A 20,753-nucleotide genomic window follows, 5' to 3' on the forward strand; every position below is an offset into this window, starting at 1 on the left:
CCCAGACCCGCCCCGCACCCCGCCCCGCACCCCCCCCTGACCCGCCCCGAGCCCCGCACCCCCCCCTGACCCGCACCGAGCCCTGCACCCCGCCTCCTGCCCCGCACCCCCCAGACCCGCCCCGAGCCCCGCACCCCGCCCCGCACCCCCCAGACCCGCCCCGAGCCCCGCACCCCCCCCGACCCGCACCGAGCCCTGCACCCCGCCTCCTGCCCCGCACCCCCCAGACCCGCCCCGAGCCCCGCACCCCGCCCCGCACCCCCCGCCAGCCCCGCCACGCACCGAGCCCTGCACCCCGCCCCGAGCCCTGCACCCCGCCTCCTGCCCCGCACCCCCCAGACCCGCCCCGAGCCCCGCACCCCGCCCCGAGCCCCGCACCCCCCTGACCCGCCCCGAGCCCTGCACCCCGCCTCCTGCCCCGCACCCCCCTGACCCGCCCCGAGCCCCGCACCCCGCCCCGCACCCCGCCTCCTGCCCCGCACCCCCCAGACCCGCCCCGAGCCCCGCACCCCGCCCCGCACCCCCCAGACCCGCCCCGAGCCCCGCACCCCGCCCCGAGCCCCGCACCCCCCTGACCCGCCCCGAGCCCTGCACCCCGCCTCCTGCCCCGCACCCCCCTGACCCGCCCCGAGCCCTGCACCCCGCCTCCTGCCCCGCCGCCAGCCCCGCCACGCACCGAGCCCTGCACCCCGCCCCGAGCCCCGCACCGAGCCCCGCACCCCCTGCCAGCCCCGCCACGCACCGAGCCCTGCACCCCGCCCCGAGCCCCGCACCCCCCTGACCCGCCCCGAGCCCCGCACCCCCCTGACCCGCCCCGAGCCCCGCACCCCCCGCCAGCCCCGCCACGCACCGAGCCCCGCACCCCCCTGACCCGCCCCGAGCCCCGCACCCCCCTGACCCGCCCCGAGCCCCGCACCCCCCTGACCCGCCCCGAGCCCCGCACCCCCCGCCAGCCCCGCCACGCACCGAGCCCTGCACCCCGCCCCGAGCCCCGCACCCCCCTGACCCGCCCCGAGCCCCGCACCCCGCCTCCTGCCCCGCCGCCAGCCCCGCCACGCACCGAGCCCTGCACCCCGCCCCGAGCCCCGCACCCCCCTGACCCGCCCCGAGCCCCGCACCCCGCCTCCTGCCCCGCCGCCAGCCCCGCCACGCCCCGAGCCCCGCACCCCGCCCCGCCCCCCCCGACCCGCCCCGAGCCCCGCACCCCCCTGACCCGCCCCGAGTCCTGCACCCCGCCTCCTGCCCCGCACCCCCCTGACCCGCCCCGAGCCCTGCACCCCGCCTCCTGCCCCGCCGCCAGCCCCGCCACGCACCGAGCCCTGCACCCCGCCCCGAGCCCCGCACCCCGCCCTGCACCCCCCTGACCCGCACCGAGCCCCGCACCCCCCGCCAGCCCCGCCACGCCCCGAGCCCTGCACCCCCCTGACCCGCCCCGAGCCCCGCACCCCCCTGACCCGCCCCGAGCCCCGCACCCCCCTGACCCGCCCCGAGCCCTGCACCCCGCCTCCTGCCCCGCCGCCAGCCCCGCCACGCACCGAGCCCTGCACCCCGCCCCCTGCCCCGCCGCCAGCCCCGCCACGCACCGAGCCCTGCACCCCGCCCCGAGCCCCGCACCCCGCCCCGCACCCCCCTGACCCGCACCGAGCCCCGCACCCCCCGCCAGCCCCGCCACGCACCGAGCCCTGCACCCCGCCCCGAGCCCCGCACCCCCCTGACCCGCCCCGAGCCCCGCACCCCGCCTCCTGCCCCGCCGCCAGCCCCGCCACGCCCCGAGCCCCGCACCCCGCCCCGCACCCCCCTGACCCGCCCCGAGCCCCGCACCCCGCCCCGAGCCCCGCACCCCCCTGACCCGCCCCGAGCCCTGCACCCCGCCCCGAGCCCCGCACCCCCCTGACCCGCCCCGAGCCCTGCACCCCGCCTCCTGCCCCGCCGCCAGCCCCGCCACGCACCGAGCCCTGCACCCCGCCCCGAGCCCCGCACCCCGCCCTGCACCCCCCTGACCCGCCCCGAGCCCTGCACCCCCCTGACCCGCCCCGAGCCCTGCACCCCCCTGACCCGCCCCGAGCCCCGCACCCCGCCCCGAGCCCCGCACCCCCCCCGACCCGCCCCGAGCCCTGCACCCCGCCTCCAGCCCCGCCACGCACCAAGCCCTGCACCCCGCCCCGAGCCCCGCACCCCGCCCCGCACCCCCCTGACCCGCACCGAGCCCCGCACCCCCCGCCAGCCCCGCCACGCACCGAGCCCTGCACCCCGCCCCGAGCCCTGCACCCCCCTGACCCGCCCCGAGCCCTGCACCCCCCTGACCCGCCCTGAGCCCCGCCCCGAGCCCCGCACCCCCCTGACCCGCCCCGAGCCCCGCACCCCCCTGACCCGCCCCGAGGCCTGCACCCCCCGCCAGCCCCGCCACGCCCCGAGCCCCGCACCCCACCCCGCACCGAGCCCCGCACCCCGCCTCCTGACCCGCACCCCCCTGACCCACACCCCGCCCCGCACCCCCCTGACCCACCCCGCACCGAGCCCCGCACCCCGCCTCCTGACCCGCACCCCCCTGCACCCCGCCCCGAGCCCCGCACCCCCCTGACCCACCCCGCACCGAGCCCCCCCACCCCGCCTCCTGCCCCGCACCCCCCTGACCTGCCCCGAACCCTGCCCCGAGCCCTGCCCTGAGCCCTGCACCCCGCCTCCTGCCCCGAGCCCCGCACCCTGCCCCGCACCCCCCTGACCCACCCCGCACCGAGTCCCGCCCCGAGCCCCGCACCCCCCTGACCCGTACCGAGCCCCGCACCCCCCGCCAGCCGCACCACGCACCGAGCCCCGCACCCCCCTGACCCGCACAGAGCCCTGCACCCCGCCTCCTGCCCTGCACCCCCCGACCTGCACCGAGCCCCGCACCCCGCCGCCAGCCGCACCCCGCACCGAGCCCTGCACCCTGCCGCCTGCCCCGCACCGAGTCCCGCACCCTGCCCCGCAGCCTGCCGCCTGCCCCGCACCCCGCCTCCAGCCAGCCTTGCCCGGCACCCCCTGCCCGCAGCCAGCCCGGCCCCGGCCTGCGCCCCCCGCCTGCAGCCGACCCCACGCCTACTGGTGCCATGCGGTTCCCAGGGCAGTAACCCTGCACACCTGCTTCAATGAGGGGGACAGGGACCCACACATGTGCATACCCCCAGGGAGTGGCTGGGACCCACACATGTGAAACGGAGCTCATTTCTAGTTCAGGCCCATCTTTTAAAAAAAAAACTTTTGGAGAAACACTGCAGGGAAGGGTAAAGAATGAAGGGCAAGACCAAGGAATCCCTCACAGTAACTCCACCTTCCTTCTCTGCCCTTCCCTGTTCTCCCTTCCTTTCCTCTCAAGGTTTACTTCCATTAATCTTTTATTTGTGTCTTTCAATCTTTAGCCTCTTTAACTGACACAGAAAAGCTACTTTAACCTGACTCTTCTCTCACACCAGCGTAAATCAGGAGGAACTTCACTAACAGCAGTGGAATTATAGATTCACAGATTCCAAGGCCAGAAGGGACCATTGTGATCATCTAGTCAGACTTCCTGGATAACACAGGCCAGAGAACTTCCCCACAGGAATTCCTAGAGCAGATTTCAGAGGCTCTTGTTGAGCCCTGGGCTGTACCTGCCAGGAGAGAGATGTGGGACACGCAGCCACCATTTGAAATAACTGTGCTGCCCTCGCAAGGAACGCTGCATTTCAGGGGCCTTTGAGATACATGTACTAACCACCTCCTAAGTGTCAGTCGCGGTATTAAAGGGCGGTTGGAATCATTCCCCAGGATCAGACCGTGCAGAGAAATCTGGCTGTTTGCAACTGACACCAAGCAAATTGTCACCGAATTTCTAAGATTTTCCTCAGCTCCTAATGGGCACTGCTGTATTTATGCTTCTGCTCCTGGCTTCTGCAACATACGGCCACATCCCCTAGCCACTGAAACTAATGCGAGCCTTGCCATTGACTTCAATGGCAGTAGGACCCGGCCTCTGAGTTCTGTCTAGCGTGCCTGACAAGCAGCAGTAACTCAGCTGTCTCCAGGATTCCTACCAGAAATGCACCACCGCCAAACAGAGCATTTGCTCTTTGCAGCTCTGCGCAGAGTCCTAGCCTTGCTGTCAGATTGTTCTGTGCCGGTCCTGGAATTACACAGAACAGTCAATCACATGGGCCAGAATAAATATAATTGGCCCTGGAGCCACACTAGGCTGGGCACTTGAGGATTTCACCATCCCTGCAGCACAGGAACGACCCTGCTGTTGTGTCCTGGCCTCGGCTCCTTCCTTCTCCCGGCTGATGCTGGGTCACACAAACACGTCCTGGACATTCTTCCTCTTCACATCTGTTACCTGAGATGGGTCACATGACAGTCAGAGCAGGAGCAAGCATTAGCCGTTTCCTGGGATGTTGTGTGCCTTTTCCTCAGCCGCCTCATGTTCCCTAGCAGCAAGCACGACCCGGTCAGTTCTGAACCCTTGGCATTTGGACGAGCTGGTGGGATTGAGCAGCGCATCTCTGTTACCACTGTGTACAGATGTACTCTAGTTATGTGGGAGAGGGGCCTTCCACTATTTCCCTTCCCCAGCTGCCTATAGGGCCCCAAGAACCCTGGGCCACAGCCCCTTCTCCAATCCGAGGGACCTGAAACGTAAAGAACCTTGGCCATAGGCTGGAAGTGCCAATGGGCAGCCAGTCCCAAGAGCTTGTTAGAATCATAGAATATCAGGGTTGGAAGCAACCTTAGGAGGTCATCTAGTCCAACCGCCTGCTCAAACGGGACCAATCCCCAACTAAATCATCCCAGCCAGGGCTTTGTCAAGCCTGACCTTAAAAACCTCTAAGGAAGGAGATTCTACCACCTCCCTAGGTAACCCATTCCAGTGCTTCACCACCCTCCTAGTGAAAAAGGTTTTCCTAATATCTTTCCCCAAGCTCACAACTCACTCCAGTGCTCTCACAGTTGCCCTGGGCTGCCCTTTACAGCCCATGAAGAGCACGGCTGAAGGTCTCTCCATTTCTGGGAGGACCCAGGTCAGATCACTGGGCAGGGATGCAGTCCTGCTCAGGATGCAGCTACCGCAGCGGTTAGCACTTCACACAGCACAACAATGTACATTTTTCTTATATTTGTCCATTAGCTGCAGCCCTTTCGTGCAACTTACATTGCAGTGACCACAGAACCTCCCTTATGTGCTATGCTCCAGCCTAGAGTGGATGCTTCTTTATTTACAGCCACGTTCTAACCTCAGTTATGAAAGCGCTGACACAGCTCTAATGATTTCCACTCAAGTAAAAGAAGGAGCATCTCAGCAGCTAGCTCAGGAAGCGGTTAATCATAGAGAGCAGAACCGTATGAACCGAAAGAGGGATTTGAAATCCCACAGAGTGGAGATCTGCCCCCCTGTTTTTGGAGTTGACACTAATATGAACCAACCCAGATGTTAATTCCAGTAACATACTTCTACCTGGTGCCTGATGACTTTGCCACCCAATAGGAGAGTAGAACTGATGAAAACTGAGCCTATGCAAGGGCTGTTTTCCTTTGTTGCTTCCTGGGTTTCGCAGAACGATATTAATGAGATATTAGCGAACCAGGCCCATGAGATGCGTGTGTGAACTTGTTCCCATGCAGAGTCCATATTTGCACTGTGTGGTGGGGAGGAATTTGGTGATCTCAGTTCAAGGTCCACAAAACCCACCACCTCAATTGCCCTGAGTTAGTGAAACTACTATCTTCAGCAGACAGACCAAGGAATGGGTGAGCACAGAAGCCTAAATTGCTCTCTCATGCCTAACAGCTGGGCCAAACTGGGGTAAGTCAGAAGAGGATCTAGGCTGAAATCGTGGCCCCACTGAATCAATGGCAAAATGCCCTTTTACTGCATAGTAGCTAAGACTTCATCTCTAGTGGTTTAGTTGGGAAGTTCTCGTGTGCAATTTAATACCACGCAGCACTGCCTGGTCTGTTAGCAATTATAGAGATTCATTGGCTGGATTCAAACAGATAGCATTACAAGATGAACTATCCCTCTGAGCCCAGGTTCTCGCCCCATGCATATACCAATTTAAGGTGTATGTGATGTAAAAAGAAGTACACATATAACACAGATACCAGATCTGATCTGGCAGCTGCTTGGAATAAAGAAGATTTAGCAGAAATGCTATTGTGGACATTACAAAGATGGGACACTTTAGTTAAACAGTGAGGTGGCAAAGTTTGCAGACAATACTAAATTACTCAAGATAGTAAAGTTCGAAGCTGAGTGCGAGGAGTTACAAAAGGATCTCACTAAACTAGGTGATCGAATTTCATCGTTGATAAATGCAAAGGAATGCACATTGGAAAACATAATCCCAATGATTCATACAAAATGATGGGACCTAAATTAGCTGTTCCCACTCAACAAAGAAATCTTGGAGTCATTGTGGATAGTTCTCCGGAAACATCCACTCAATGTGCAATGGCAGTCAAAAAAGCGAACAATGTGAGGAACCATTGGGAAAGGGATAGATAATAAAAGACAGAAAATATAATAATGCTATTATGTAAATCCACACCTTGAATACTGGGTGCAGTTCTGGTCACCGTGTCTCCAAAAGGTAGATTAGAATTGGAAAAAGTTCAGAGAAGGAAAACAAAAGTGATGAGGGGCATGGAACGGCTTCCGTATGAGAAGAGAATAAAAAGACTGGGACTGTTCAGCTTGGGAAAGAGACGACTTGGGGGAGAGGACAGAGGTCTATAAAATCATGGCTGGTGTGGAGAACGTGAGTAGGGAAGTGTTATTTACCCCTTCACGTAACACACTAACCAGGGGTGCACCCAATGAAATTAACAGACTGCAGGTTTAAAAGAAACATAAGGAAGTACTTCTTCACACAGCACACAGTCAACCAGTGGAACTCATTGCCAAGGGAAGTTGTGAAAACTGAAAGTATAACTGGGTTAAAAAAAGAATTCGCTATGTTCATGGAGGATAGGTCCATTAGTGGCTATTTGCCAAGATGGTCAGGGATGCATCCCCATGCTCTGGGTGTCCCTAAACCTCTAACTGCTCCAAATCACTGACTGTTAGAAGATAGGGTTGGACAACAGGGTGGATCTCTCAATAAATTTCCCTGTTCTGTTCATTCCTTCTGAAGCATCTGGCACAGGCCACTGGACTAGAGGGCTATTGGTCTGACCCAGTATGGTCATTCTTCTGTTCTTATGTACAGATGTACCTGAAGCATCAATATTTGGAAGAATTTTTTTGAAGTCTGTCAACTCTTGTAATAAGTGGGAAAAGATTGGATGGTATCTGGGATGCTGCAAAACTGAGCACTCTCTCACACAACTAAGACCTCGATTTTACTTAACAGACTCATAGTGAAAATAATGGAAAAAATGATTTTTAAATTTTTTTCGCAGTACTGTAAAATTAGAAATTAGTAGAAGAAAAAAGTGAACCTAGCGACTGGCACAGAATTGCAGACCTGATGTCCCACTTTATACTTTTTGAAATTAAATGTCTTTTGGTTTGTTTGTAAGCTTTGACAAATGTGCCAAATTCTGCTCTCCCAGACAGCACCACTGTAGTCTGTGGGGAGTATGTGAAAGTGCGTCTTGTGCTTATACAGTGACTCAAACTCTATGCTTGGTCTTGCTGCCACTGGAATTGCTCCCTCACATTGTGTGTCTCTGCTGTCTAATAATCTCCTGCCCCTCTAGTTCTTGTTCTCTGCCACCTGCTCAATCTCCCTGCTCCTCCAATGTTTCCTTGACCCCCACCCCTTTTATTCTGTTTCTAAACTGTAGAGCCCAGTGGAGGTGGCCATCTTCCCCAAAGACAGCTGGGGAGACGGTAGTCATCTGTACCTCACTGCTATCTCCAGAGGCTGTAGGGAAAGGCTGTCTTAACTGGAGGCAGTTGTGGCTTCAATCAGTTGAAAGGGGAGGTAGATGGTCCAGAACACTAGCCTATGACTTTGGAACTGTGGGTTCAAGTCCCGCTTTGCCACAGACTTCTTGTGTGCTCTTGGGAGCAGGTCACTTACTCCAGCGTTGCTTAATATATTAAAGATCTGGGAAAGGGGTGAGCAGGGAGGTAGCAAAATTTGCAGATGACTCAAAGTTACTTAGGATAAGAGACGTCTGTGAGGAACTTCAGAGACCTAAACAAGCTAGATGAGTGGGCAACACAATGGCAAATTACTTTTAATTTTGACAAAGGCAAAGTAATGGAAATTGGAGGGAAAAAATTACTCCTGCCACTCTCATGGTTCTAAATAAACTTTCTCAACTTGTCAGAGGGTGGCTGGCCCCTTTAAGGGAAAATGGGGCTTCAGTCTAACCTGTGACAAGGTCAGCTCACTTCCTCAGATGGCTGAGGTCATGTGATTAACTCAGGCCAGGCCTGGGGAGATGAGGGAGGAAAGGACAAGAGACCTGGGATAGTCATTGCAGAAAGGAGCTAGGTGGGGTTAGGAGTGCTACACATGGCAGAAGCCTCAGAAAATATTGATCTGGGGTTAGGCCCTGAAAGGCCAATGTGTGTAAGGACTAAATAAAATGAACCCCAGAGGGGAAGAGTTTTAATTACCATGGGACTGTGATGTGGAGTTCTTAAGGGGACGTGAGCAGAAGGAGAAACCGAGGCAGGGCACTGCAGAGAAAGGGACTTGGGCATTATTATGGATAGCTCAGTGAAGACTTCTCAATACGCAGCTTTTGCTAACAATCAAGCAAGATGTTAGGATGCGTGAAGAGTGGGATGCTGAATAATATTGAGACTATTTTAATGCCTTTATTTAAATCAATGGTGTGTCCCCAGCTGTAAGTCTGCGCGTAGAACTGGCCACCCCATTTCAGAAGGGATAGTGCAGAACTAGAGTGGGTTCAGAGACGGGCAACAAGAACTATCAAGGGCCTGGAAAAACTCTAGTACAAAGAGAGATTGAAAAGACTGTGACTGCTATGCTAGAAAGGAGATGAGTGAGAAGGGACATGATAAAAACTATGTAGAATGATGAGTTGTCTAGAGAAGGGAGATCAGGAACTGTTTTTCCTGTCTCATAGCACAAGTACAAGGGGACATTCAATTAAATGGAATGGTGGGCAAATCAAAACCGATTAAATTGAAACACTTTATGATTAAACACAACATGATTAAATGTGGAACTCGTTGCCCTAAGAAATCATTGAAGCCAAGAATTTAAGATTCAAAAAAGGACTGAGCATTTATATGGATATCAAGAATATGCAGACTTATAATTAATGATAAAAATCCTGTAGAAGGGACATCAAACCTTGCGCCTCAGAGCTTAAGACTGTCTCTAATGATTAGAGATCAGGATGAGCCGTAATGTTGAAGGCAGTATCCCACATCTGCTGCTGTGGGGTTCTTACACCTTCCTCTGCAGCATCTGGTGCAGGCCCCTGTCGGAGGTAGGATATTGGACTAGATGGACTCCAGGTCTGATCGAGGTTGGCGATTCCTGTGTTCCTCAATGAAGAGAAATACACTTACATTTTTAGGAAACTAAAGACCCGTCACTTTTACATAATGAACTTGTCAGAAAATGTATAAAATAAGCCCCTGTGCCTTTGCTGCCAGGAGTCCACAGACCCCAATCCTCACTGCATTTTCATGCAGTGTGTGCAGAGTCCCCAGGAGGAGAACCCAGCCCATGCTCTGCTACCCATGGCCAAGAGGAGTAAATCTGATTTGTGCCACTGAGATCAGTGGATCTGGCTGAATACACAGAGGGACATGGGTGTTGGAACTTGGCGTGCTGGGGGTTCCGCCGCACCCCATGGCTTGAAGTGGTTTCCATCATAGACAGGGTTTACAGTTTGGTCCAATGGCTCTCCACACCCCCACTATACACATTGTTCCAGCCCCCCTACACAGGGAGCAGACCTCCTAAGCAAACAGAGATTCTTTTCACACACAAACTTCTCAAAGCAGCACCACCCTGTTACTCGCTAATTCATATTATCAAGAAAATTAGAAAAATCAGCAACTCAGACGGGGGATCAGCATTCAGCAGAGGAATGTTACCAGACTCTGGATCGTCTCTCAGTAGTTATAATCCAGATTGGTTCATATTTTGTGAAGTTGCCTGAGTATTATGGTACATTTGAAACGGTTCCGTTACTAGGACAGAAGCCCTTAAGTGCCTGGTAAAGCAGTCTGAAATTAAGTGTTTGTTGTCGGAACAGACAAAGTTCAGTATTGTAACTGCTTGTTTTGAACTTAAAATGAATCCATGCTGCACCAGATAATAAGGAGGGTGTCAAGGATGGGTTCACAGGGAATGGGACCTTGAAAAACAAATGACAGCGAGAGAGGGAATAGGAAAAAGTCTAGACGAGTGTGTGCAGGTTCTCAAATTATCTGGAAAGGCTGAGGTTATCCAGCTACTTTGCTTGACTTTGCCTCTGTTGCAATCAGTGGATCTAATTTTGAGCATGTGTGGAAATTGTTCAGTTTATTTTAAAGAAAATCAGACCCTTTTTTGAAAAAAATAAGTAAACTGTAAATGTGTTGATGTAGGTGCAGGTTTAAGTGAATATTTATTGTAAAGTACTTAGACACACAACTTGCCTTTGTGGAAAATGTCATCTAGATATAGCAGTGCTGTGCGTATAGATTAGTGAGCTAGCACACGTGATATCACTGAGTCATCCCACCAAAGCCATCACTAAGCCAAGAGTTCTGTGTTCCAGCATGTCAGCAGCTCCAAGGTGCGCTGGCAGAACTATGTGGGGTGAGTTACCTACACACTGGTTACTCTGTAACACCTGCTGTCTCCAAGCACTGTACAAATATTGGTGAGAGAACCCTCACCATCCTTTGAGTGGCAGCTAACTAGTAGTATCTTCGTTTCACAGAGGGACAAACTGAGGCATGGAGAGGCTAAGTGATTTGCCTGAGGTCATTACAGCAACTCGGTGTCAGGAATGTGGCCGGATTCCTGAGCTGCCTGCCAACCATGCTGCGTCTGCCTGCTCTACTCGGGACTGTTGGACCTTCACATTTACAAGCACTCAGGGCTTGTCTACGCTTACTGGGGATTAATGAGCAGCCGGCTATCAATGCATTGGCAGTCGATTTAGTGGGTCTAGTGAAGACCCACTAAATGGACCGCCGATCACTCTGCCATTGACTCCTGTACTCCACCGGATCAAGAAGAGGAGGGGGAGTCGACAGAAGAGCGTTTACGTCTCGTATCGTGGACCCAGCAGTAAGCAGATCTAAGCTACGTCGACTTGAGATACGCTATTCACGTAACTCAAATTGCGTAGCTTAGATTGAATTTCCCCTGTAGTGTAGACAAGGCCTCGGTTAACCTGATTTTAAAATGTTGAGGGGTGCTGCTTGGGTGATGGTCATTTGAATATCTTATGAGCAGTCTTTCTATGAGCTGGAATAAAGAGCAGGAACATGAGGTATTTACACAGAGATCTATTTTGAAAGGTGTACATTTGCACAGCCACAACTCTGAATGGGTGTACAACACTGTGTGTGAGTGTGTGTGCTCATGGTGTTTGCTCACACAAACCAATCACTTGTACACAAACACTGGGAGATGTGTGTGCAGTGCGTCTAACTACTTCTATATCACAGTAGTATCCAAATACCTCACAGTCATTAATGTATTTATTATGCTCATGGCCCCCTGTGAGGCCAGGCAGTGCTACTGTCTCCATTTTAGATGGAGAAAACGGAGGCACAGAGCCACTAAGTGATTAGCCGCAGGTCACACGGAATCTGTGGCAGAGCCACGCATTGAACGTCCTGAGTCCCAGCCTAGTGCTTTATCACAAACACCCCTTCTCAATGGGCTTATTGTTGCTGGGAGGAATGGTAGATACGCTGGAGGGTAGGGATAGGATATAGAGGGACCTAGACAAATTGGAGGATTGGGCCAAAAGAAATCTGATGAGGTTCAACAAGGACAAGTGCAGAGTCCTGCACTTAGGACGGAAGAATCCAATGCACTGCTACAGACAAGGGACCGAATGGCTAGGCAGCAGTTCTGCAGAAAAGGACCTAGGGGTTACAGTGAACGAGAAGCTGGATATGAGTCAACAGTGTGCCCTTGTTGGCAAGAAGGCTAAAGGCATTTTGGGGTGAAAAAGTAGGGGCATTGCCGGAAGATAGAGGGACGTGATCGTTCCCCTCTATTTGTTGTCCGTGAGGCCTCATCTGGAGTACTGTGTCCAGGTTTGGGCCCCACACTACAAGAAGGATGTGGAAAAATTGGAAAGCGTCCAGCGGAGGGCAACAAAAATGATTAGGGGACTGGAACACATGACTTAGGAGGAGAGGCTGAGGGAACTGGGATTGTTTAGTCTGCAGAAGAGAAGAATGAGGGGGGATTTGATAGCTGCTTTCAGCTACCTGAAAGCGGGTTCCAAAGAGGATGGATCTAAACTGTTCTCAGTGGTAGCAGATGACAGAATGAGGAGTAATGGTCTCAAGTCGCAGTGGGGGATGTTTAGGTTGGATGTTAGGAAAACCTCTTTCACTAAGAGGGTGGTGAAGCACTGGAATGGGTTACCTAGGGAGGTGGTGGAATCTCCTTCCTTAGAGGTTTTCAAGGTCAGGCTTGACAAAGCCCTGGCTGAGATGATTTAATTGGGGATTTGTCCTGCTTTGAGCAGGGGGTTGGACTAGATGACCTCCTGAGGTCCCTTCCAACCCTGATCTTCTATGATTCAGTGGGTCAAGGATGGGATGTAACTCATTCCCTTATCAGTTTCTGCTCTGTCTGCTTCTGTCTATGATCTGATCCTTATCACACTGTAGTTCTTCCACATTAATCCCCTTACCTTATTATTGCTACATACATCAGCAGAAACAAAAAATAGGAGCATGAGCATCTGGAAGGGACAGCTGGACAAGTTGCCAGAGTGCGAGGCCCTTATTCCAGAAACTGTCTCTTGTAGCGTAACACAGGGAATATTGGGTTGCAAGCCACTCCCCAGAGACATTTTAAACCTAAGTTCCTTATTGCTTCCTCTTACTATTTTTTATTGTATATCATCATCGCCTGAAAGATAGTGCCGCAAGGAAGCCTATACAAACTCTATATTATACAGCCCTAGCTTCAGTTTGGAGAGCTATAGAACATTACAGTCATAAACAGGACACACAATTTGGTGTTGCTGGCTCACTTAAGCTTTTAAATTTAATTGTTTCACATAACTGACAGTACCATGATGAACAGAATAGGGGACGGGGAGTTCAGTCAAAGGGGGAAGGAGTATGTCCTAGGGGTTAGAGCACAAGATTGTGTGTTTAAGGACTTCTGGGTTCTGTGCTCAAAATTACCACTGGCTTACTGTGTGACTTATTGGAATTGGAAAAGGTGCAGAGAAGGGCAACAAAAATTATTAGGGGCATGGAATGGCTGCCATATGAGGGGAGATTAATAAGACTGGGACTTTTCAGTTTGGAAAAGAGACGACTCAGAGGGGATATGATAGAGCAGGGGTCAGCAACCTTCAGCACACGGCCCATCAGGGTAATTTGCTGGTGGGCCATGAGACATTTTGTTTACGTGGACCGTCTGCAGGCACGGCCCCCCGCAGCTCCCAGTGGCCATGGTTCACTGTTCCCGGCCAATGGGAGCTGCGGGAAGCGGTGGGCCGCAGGGATGTGCTGGCCGCCACTTCCCACAGCTCCCGTTGGTCAGGAACGGTGAACCGTGGCCACTGGGAGCTGCAGGGGCCCTGCCTGTGGACGGTCAATGTAAACAAACTGTCTCGCGGCCCACCAGCAGATTAACCTGATGGGCTGCATGCCGAAGGTTGCCAACCCCTGTGATAGAGGTCTATAAAATCCTGACTGGTGTGGAGAAAGTAAATAAGGAAGTGTTCTTTTCTCCTTCTCATAACACAAGAGAAAGAAAGAAAGATCTTGGAGTCATTGTGGATAGTTCTCTGAAAACATCCGCTCAATGTGCAGGGCAGTCAAAAAAGCTAACAGAATGCTGGGAATAATTAAGAAAGGGATTGATAATAGGACAGAAAATATCATGTTGCCTCTATATAAATCCATGGTATGCCCACATCTTGAATACTGTCTGCAGATGTGGTCGCCCCATCTCCAAAAAGATATATTGGAATTGGAAAAGGTTCAGAAAAGGGCAACAAAAATTATCAGGGGTATGGAACGGCTTCTGTCTGAGGAGAGATTAATAAGACTGAGACTTTTCAGCTTGGAAAAGAGATGGCTAAGGGGAGATATGATTGAGAAAGTAGATAAGGAAGTGTTATTTACTCCTCATAACACAAGAACTAGGGCCCACCAAATGAAATTAATAGGCAGCAGCTTTAAAACAAACAACAGGAAGTATTTTTTCACATAACACACAGTCAACCTGTGGAACTCCTTGCCAGAGGATGTTTTGAAGGCCAAGACCATAACAGGGTTCAAAAAAGAACTAGATAAATTCATGGCGCATAGGTCCATCAATGGCTATTAGTCAGGATGGGCAGGAATGGTGTCCCTAGCCTCTTTGCCAGAAGCTGGGAATGAGCGACAGGGGATGGATCACTTGATGATTCCCTGTTCTGTTCATTCCCTCTGGGGCACCTGGCATTGGCCACTGTCGGAAGACAGGATACTGGGCTAGATGGACCTTTGGTCTGACCCAGTATGGCTGTTCTTATGACATTAGACAAGACATTGAATCATTGTGCATCAGTGTACCCACCCATTGAAAAAAGATAATACCAATCGAATACCTTAAAGCCAGATTAAGTGTTCATGCACTGGCAAGTTGGACTTTGCAGTGTATCAAAAAGACCTGCTAACATACATTCTGCATTCTTGCATGCCCTGTTGAATCACTCTAAAATATCATTAAGTAAGGTATTCCACAGAAATGATCAAACAATTAGAAAACCTGGCCTATGAGGAAAGGTTAAAATACTGGGCATGTTTAGTCTTGAGAAAAGCAGACTGGGGGTGCGGGGCGGGGATCGGATAACTGTCCTCAGATATGTTGAGGGCTCTTATACAGAGGACAGTGATCAGTTGCTCTCCATGTCCACTGAAGGTAGGACAAGAAGTGATGGGCTTAATCAGCAGCAAGGGAGATTTAGATTAGATACTAGAAAAACTTTCTAACTACAGAGGTAGTTAAGCTCTGGAAGAGGCTTCCAAGGGAGGTTGTGGAATCCCCATCGCTGGTGGGTTTTAAGGACAGGTTGGATATACACCTGACAGGGTTGGTCTAGGTTTACTTGGTCCTTCCTCAGTGCAGGGGCTGGACTAGGTGACTTCTCAAGGGCCCTTCCAGACCTACATTTTTATGATTCTATCTTTCCTATATTGCAGCAATAACTGACCAGTTGTTTTCATTTTGAACATGTGAATAAGAATTCACAGGTCTGTTTATACATTAAACACAGGTTAATCTTTGTGAGTTGTTCTTATTATTTTAGTTTTGCACTTGCTCTTCACATGTACATGAGCAACTTTTGTGTCCATCCTGATGGGGAGCAATAACAATACCACCTAGCTCTTATACATCATTTTTTCATCCATCGAGCTCAAGCAACATAAGTAGCATTAGACCCATTTTTTCAGGTGAGGAAACTGAGGCACAGAGCAATGCGGTAACTTGTCCATGGTCACCCAGCAGGGCAGACAGGTCTGTGAATAGACCCCAGGTTTCTGAAGTCCCAGTCCACTGCTCCTCCCAACTGCTGTGTCCAGCCTACTAGATGAGTCTGAATATGTTTTGTGGAATTTTGGTGTCATCTTCTCTTGTTGCTGGTGTCTGAAATTTTGCTGCCTTTTTCTGTCTCTCTACGTTGATTTACTTTTTAAAAAGGGAACTGTTGTCAGTGTCATTGTAACATAAATCTGGTTTTCTTGTTAGAATGGAAGCATGTATTATGTGCTGTACAGTGCATTTTCAAGAGAGAGCTCATTGCATTTCTGGTCAAAAATGCCCACATTCTGATCTCAATTACACTGGTGTCAACCAGGAGAAAGTCAATGGTGTTAGACTGGTGTAAAATCAGTGTGACAGCAGTGTCAGGCCCATTGTGCCTTGCAGCTGGTGGTGTCATTTACAGCTGTGCACAGTAGGTGTGAAATGCTATAAATGTGTAGAGGGTTTTGAGTCTGGTAATGTCTCACACTCACTGTGCATGAGTGTAAATGGAAGTGCAAGGGGTGGGGTAGAATCAGGACAACTTCAAAACAACTTAGGGCTTGTTGACATATGGTGTAGCCAATATCCCTACTAAAATACTGTTGACATGTGCTAAGCCTACTCGTTGGGCTGCGAGCTGCACCGGTGCTATGTATTGTAATTTTAATGGGCTTCTGCAGCATTGTAATAGCTCTTGCTATCACAGAGTGTATCCACTCCCTCTAAACTGTTGGCTTCCCCTGCACAGGTTGACGGGAAGGCAGTGCTAATAACAGGCTGTGACAAAGGCTTTGGACATGCCTTGGCAAAGCAGCTGCATGCACAGGGATTCACTGTCTTTGCTGGCTGTTTGCTGATGGTGAGTACTATGTTAAGTTAACTCTGTTAGAGGTTGTGAAGGGCACATTTTAATGGGATAGTAACATGCTGATTTAAAGCCTGTGATCAATGAAAATGTCTCTGCATTTTTAAAAAAAATTCAAATTAAACATATTTTTACTTAGACTTCCACATTTCTTGCTCAGCATTGCGGAGTCAAAGCAGCTAGCTGTGGAAAAGCCCTAACAGACTATCAAATCAATAGGTCTTTCAGCCAAGAAAACCATCCCACTCGAATCTCTTATTAGAGACATCATCGACAGAAGCAAATAGATGCAATGCCAGGTGGAACACTTTCAGGAACTCTGTTCATGTGAAACCACTGTTTCTGAAGTAGCTCTAAATGAGATCTCTAGATTACCCAAGATCTTGATATAGAACCGTCTGTAAAGTCAGTCACCTCCTAGCACCAGGAATGGCTACAGGAAAAGACAGAATTCCATCTGAAGTACAGAAGAAAGGAGGACAGGTGTCAGACTCTCTGGGCAGCCAGCTGAGACAGGAGCTGGCAAGAAGCAGGCAAAGGCTGGAGCAGGCTGCAACAGGATCAAGGGCTGGATGGAGTAGAAGCAGTCTGTCAGAATTACTAGGCAATGGGTGTGTTCCCGGCCTGGTAGTGATGTTGAGCAGACTGGAGAGACTGCTTCCCTTAGGAGCCTGTGTACCTGTCTTGGAATCAGCTGGGTGGGTCCTCACCTGTGGATTGGCTGAACCCTGGTTGGATGTGTGGGGCCTACCACAGGATGCTTCTGATGACTCATCAGGCTTAGGCAGGCTCAGAGGTAACTCCGGTTTAGGAAGGTTCAGGCCAGAGGTAACTGGTCACACATCAGATTGTGCATATGTTTAAGCACAATGTCTTGCTGTCCTGCCTGAGGGCAGGAGGAGGACCGCAAGACATGAAGGACACCAACATCATAATGTTGAACAAAAACAAAGGAGACTGGAGTGATTTCAGCAGCTGCAAAGGAATCTCCCTCTTTAGTGTTGGCAAGGCATTTGTGTGGGTCATTCTCAAAAGACTGCAAGTTCTTGCTGAACATGTATATCCAGAGAGTCAGTGAGGCTTCTGTCCTGACAGATCAACTATCAACATGGTCTTGAGACTGAGGCAACTGCAAGAAAAGTGTCAAGAACAAGGAAAATCTCTCTACGTTGACTTCATAAATCTAACAAAGGCTTTGAACTGATCAGCAGAAAGGGCCTTTTCTGAGTACTAGAGAGGATTGGCTGGCCCCCAGTCCTCCTCAGTCTGATCTTTATCTTTCCATGATGGCATGAAGGCTACAATCCAGTGTAACGGTGATCAATCCAACAGCTTTGAAATCTGCAGGGGTGTCCAACAGGGATGTGTTTAGGCACCAACACTCTGATATAGTCTTCTCTCTCCTGCTTGATCATACTTTCTCATCTAGTACCAGGGCAGTACATTCCCGTACAAGATCAGATGGGAACGTCTTCAACATCGCATATCTTAAGAGCAAAAAGCAAAGTCAAACGCATGATGATAAGATAATTTTTTTTATTTGCTGTTGCTCAGGAATTCGATTTATTAACCATTCATGATATTGTAACATGACACACAATATCTGAACTGCTTCAGTGCTTACACCATTGTCTGTTGAGACAGATGGCTGCCATGTATTTATTTGTGTTACTGTAGTGCGTAGGAGTCCTAATCATAGACCAGAACCCCATTGCACTAGGTGTTGTACAAAAACAAAACAAAGTGACAGCCCCTGCCCCAAGAAGCTTACAGCCTCAGTATAAGACAAATGACAACAGGATACAGATAGATGGAGGAGAAGTATACAATGAAAGAATATTGCTTGGCATGACAGGCAGTGAGGTCTGCACACCAGCAGCCTAACCAATGTCATGTTTTTTGTAGGCACCTCAGCAAAGTGGGGCACGGGGGGGATTTGAAGGGGATAGTGAGGTAGCTAGTGATATTATCATTGTCCTACTCACCCTCCTCTGCCTGTGTGTGCCCCTCACTTGTTCTGCCATATCAGTGTAGACTCTAAGTTCCTGGGCAGCGGCCAGAGCTCTTGTGAACTCTGTTTGGTTGGCGGGAGAGGCCACGTAGCATATTTGGGGTGTTGAAAAGCAACGCAGGGAGAGACTTCCAGAGCTTCAGACAACTCAGGGCAAATGTGCGGCCAGCAGGCCACTCTCCTCCTCCTCCTGCGGCCCCCCGGCTTTAAGCCAGGGCTGTGGTTAGCTTAAGTGTCTCCAACAATTGTAGCTGTAGTTGTATCCACAGGCACTGACTTTCTTCTTTCCAGATGGGTGCTCCGCTCCTGCTCCGCCCTGAGGCCCCGCCCCCACTCTGCCCCTTCCCAAGGCCCCACCCTCACTCTGCCTCTTCCTGCCCCTGCTCTACCCCCTCCTCCCACCGCCTGCTGCCGAACAGCTGATATGTGGGGCCCCCCCTGGAAAGCTGATTGGTGGGTGCTGAGCACCCACTATTTTTTTCCATGGGTGCTCCAGCCCCGGAGCACCCACAGAGCCTGCACCTATGGTGATATCCCCTGGGCAGATATGGATCCCTCAGGAAGCTGGATCCCAAACGCTCTAGGGTCACTGGCTGTGAGTACAGAGTATGGCGCTCCAGAGCAACATGCTACCAGAATGGCGGGCAGCACCTTTCTGCTCTGACTTCATCTTCCAAACAGCCCCCTGGGGTAACCCCAGTGCAGGAGACCTGGGGAATGACATGGCCTGTCTATTTCCATGGGCCAAGCCTAGAGGAAAATAAAAAAAGGAGCAACTGGGAGGGCCAAGTCAATTCAGGTTTTGATATAACAATTGAAGATTTTACTAATAACAGATGAAACGAAATGCAGGAATTTTTATATATTTTTTACTTTTCTGTGTTCCTTTAAGATAATTTAAAGCTGACTAGGAAATATTTGAAGGTGGCCATTGTATCCAGATGATATGTCTGGGGGGAGAAAGCTGAAGGAGACTCCGCTGGTTGGAAGGCATGAGATGCACTGTCCTGAGATTGGGGGTTCCACGACCACCACTCCCAAGAGAAGGAGGCGGGTGGTGGTGGTCGGGGGCTCTCTCCTTCGGGGGACTGAGTCATCTATCTGCCGCCCTGACCGGGAAAACCGAGAAGTCTGCAGCTTGCCAGGGGCTAAGATTCGTGATGTGACGGAGAGACTGCCGAGACTCATCAAGCCCTCGGATTGCTACCCCTTCCTGCTTCTCCACGTGGGCACCAATGATACTGCCAAGAATGACCTTGAGCAGATCACTGCGGACTACGTGGCTCTGGGAAGAAGGATAAAGGAGTTGGAGGCGCAGGTGGTGTTCTCGTCCATCCTCCCCGTGGAAGGAAAAGGCCTGGGTAGGGACCGTCGAATCGTGGAAGTCAACGAATGGCTACGCAGGTGGTGTCGGAGAGAAGGCTTTGGATTCTTTGACAATGGGATGGTGTTCCATGAAGGAGGAGTGCTGGGCAGAGATGGGCTCCATCTTACGAAGAGAGGGAAGAGCATCTTTGCGAGCAGGCTGGCTAACCTAGTGAGGAGGGCTTTAAACTAGGTTCACCGGGGGAAGGAGACCAAAGCCCTGAGGTAAGTGGGAAAGCGGGATACCGGGAGGAAGCACAGGCAGGAACGTCTGTGAGGGGAGGGCTCCTGCCTCATACTGAGAATGAGGGGCGATCAGCAGGTTATCTCAAGTGCTTATACACGAATACACAAAGCCTTGGAAACAAGCAGGGAGAACTGGAGGTCCTGGTGATGTCAAGGAATTATGACGTGATTGGAATAACAGAGACTTGGTGGGATAACTCACATGACTGGAGTACTGTCATGGATGGTTATAAACTGTTCAGGAAGGACAGGCAGGGCAGAAAAGGTGGGGGAGTAGCACTGTATGTAAGGGAGGAGTATGACTGCTCAGAGCTCCGGTACGAAACTGCAGAAAAACCTGAGTGTCTCTGGATTAAGTTTAGAAGTGTGAGCAACAAGAGTGATGTAGTGGTGGGAGTCTGCTATAGACCACCGGACCAGGGGGATGAGGTGGATGAGGCTTTCTTCCGGCAACTCGCAGAAGCTACTAGATCGCTCGCCCTGGTTCTCATGGGTGACTTTAATTTTCCTGATATCTTCTGGGAGAGCAATACAGCGGTGCACAGACAATCCAGGAAGTTTTTGGAAAGTGTAGGGGACAATCTCCTGGTGCAAGTGCTAGAGG

At 52.0% G+C, this 20,753-nt stretch overlaps 2 protein-coding genes across 4 annotated transcripts in view; both read left to right on the forward strand.

Moving 5' to 3' along the window:
• The window catches only part of LOC140917024 (D-beta-hydroxybutyrate dehydrogenase, mitochondrial), a 50,735-nt gene that overhangs the window by 2,555 nt on the left and 27,427 nt on the right, over positions 1-20,753 (forward strand). The window contains exons 2-3 of one of the 3 annotated variants that reach the window (XM_073358976.1): positions 3,399-4,462; positions 16,411-16,521. The exons of 1 other annotated variant lie outside the window; for it this stretch is intronic. In XM_073358976.1, the coding sequence (XP_073215077.1) occupies positions 4,436-4,462; positions 16,411-16,521 (138 nt within the window). In that variant the 5' untranslated portion in view covers positions 3,399-4,435. The remainder of the gene's footprint in view (positions 1-3,398; positions 4,463-16,410; positions 16,522-20,753) is intronic. One more of the 3 variants, XM_073358973.2, reaches the window with a different exon arrangement.
• Positions 16,443-20,753, forward strand: part of LOC140917023 (very long-chain specific acyl-CoA dehydrogenase, mitochondrial) — an 86,650-nt gene continuing 82,339 nt past the window's right edge. Inside the window, exon 1 of the mRNA XM_073358968.1 lies at positions 16,443-16,521. The gene's annotated coding sequence lies outside the window, so the exon portion shown is untranslated. The remainder of the gene's footprint in view (positions 16,522-20,753) is intronic.

This window comes from Lepidochelys kempii, chromosome 9, assembly GCF_965140285.1.
Source record: "Lepidochelys kempii isolate rLepKem1 chromosome 9, rLepKem1.hap1, whole genome shotgun sequence".
Classification (NCBI taxonomy): Eukaryota; Metazoa; Chordata; order Testudines; family Cheloniidae; genus Lepidochelys; species Lepidochelys kempii.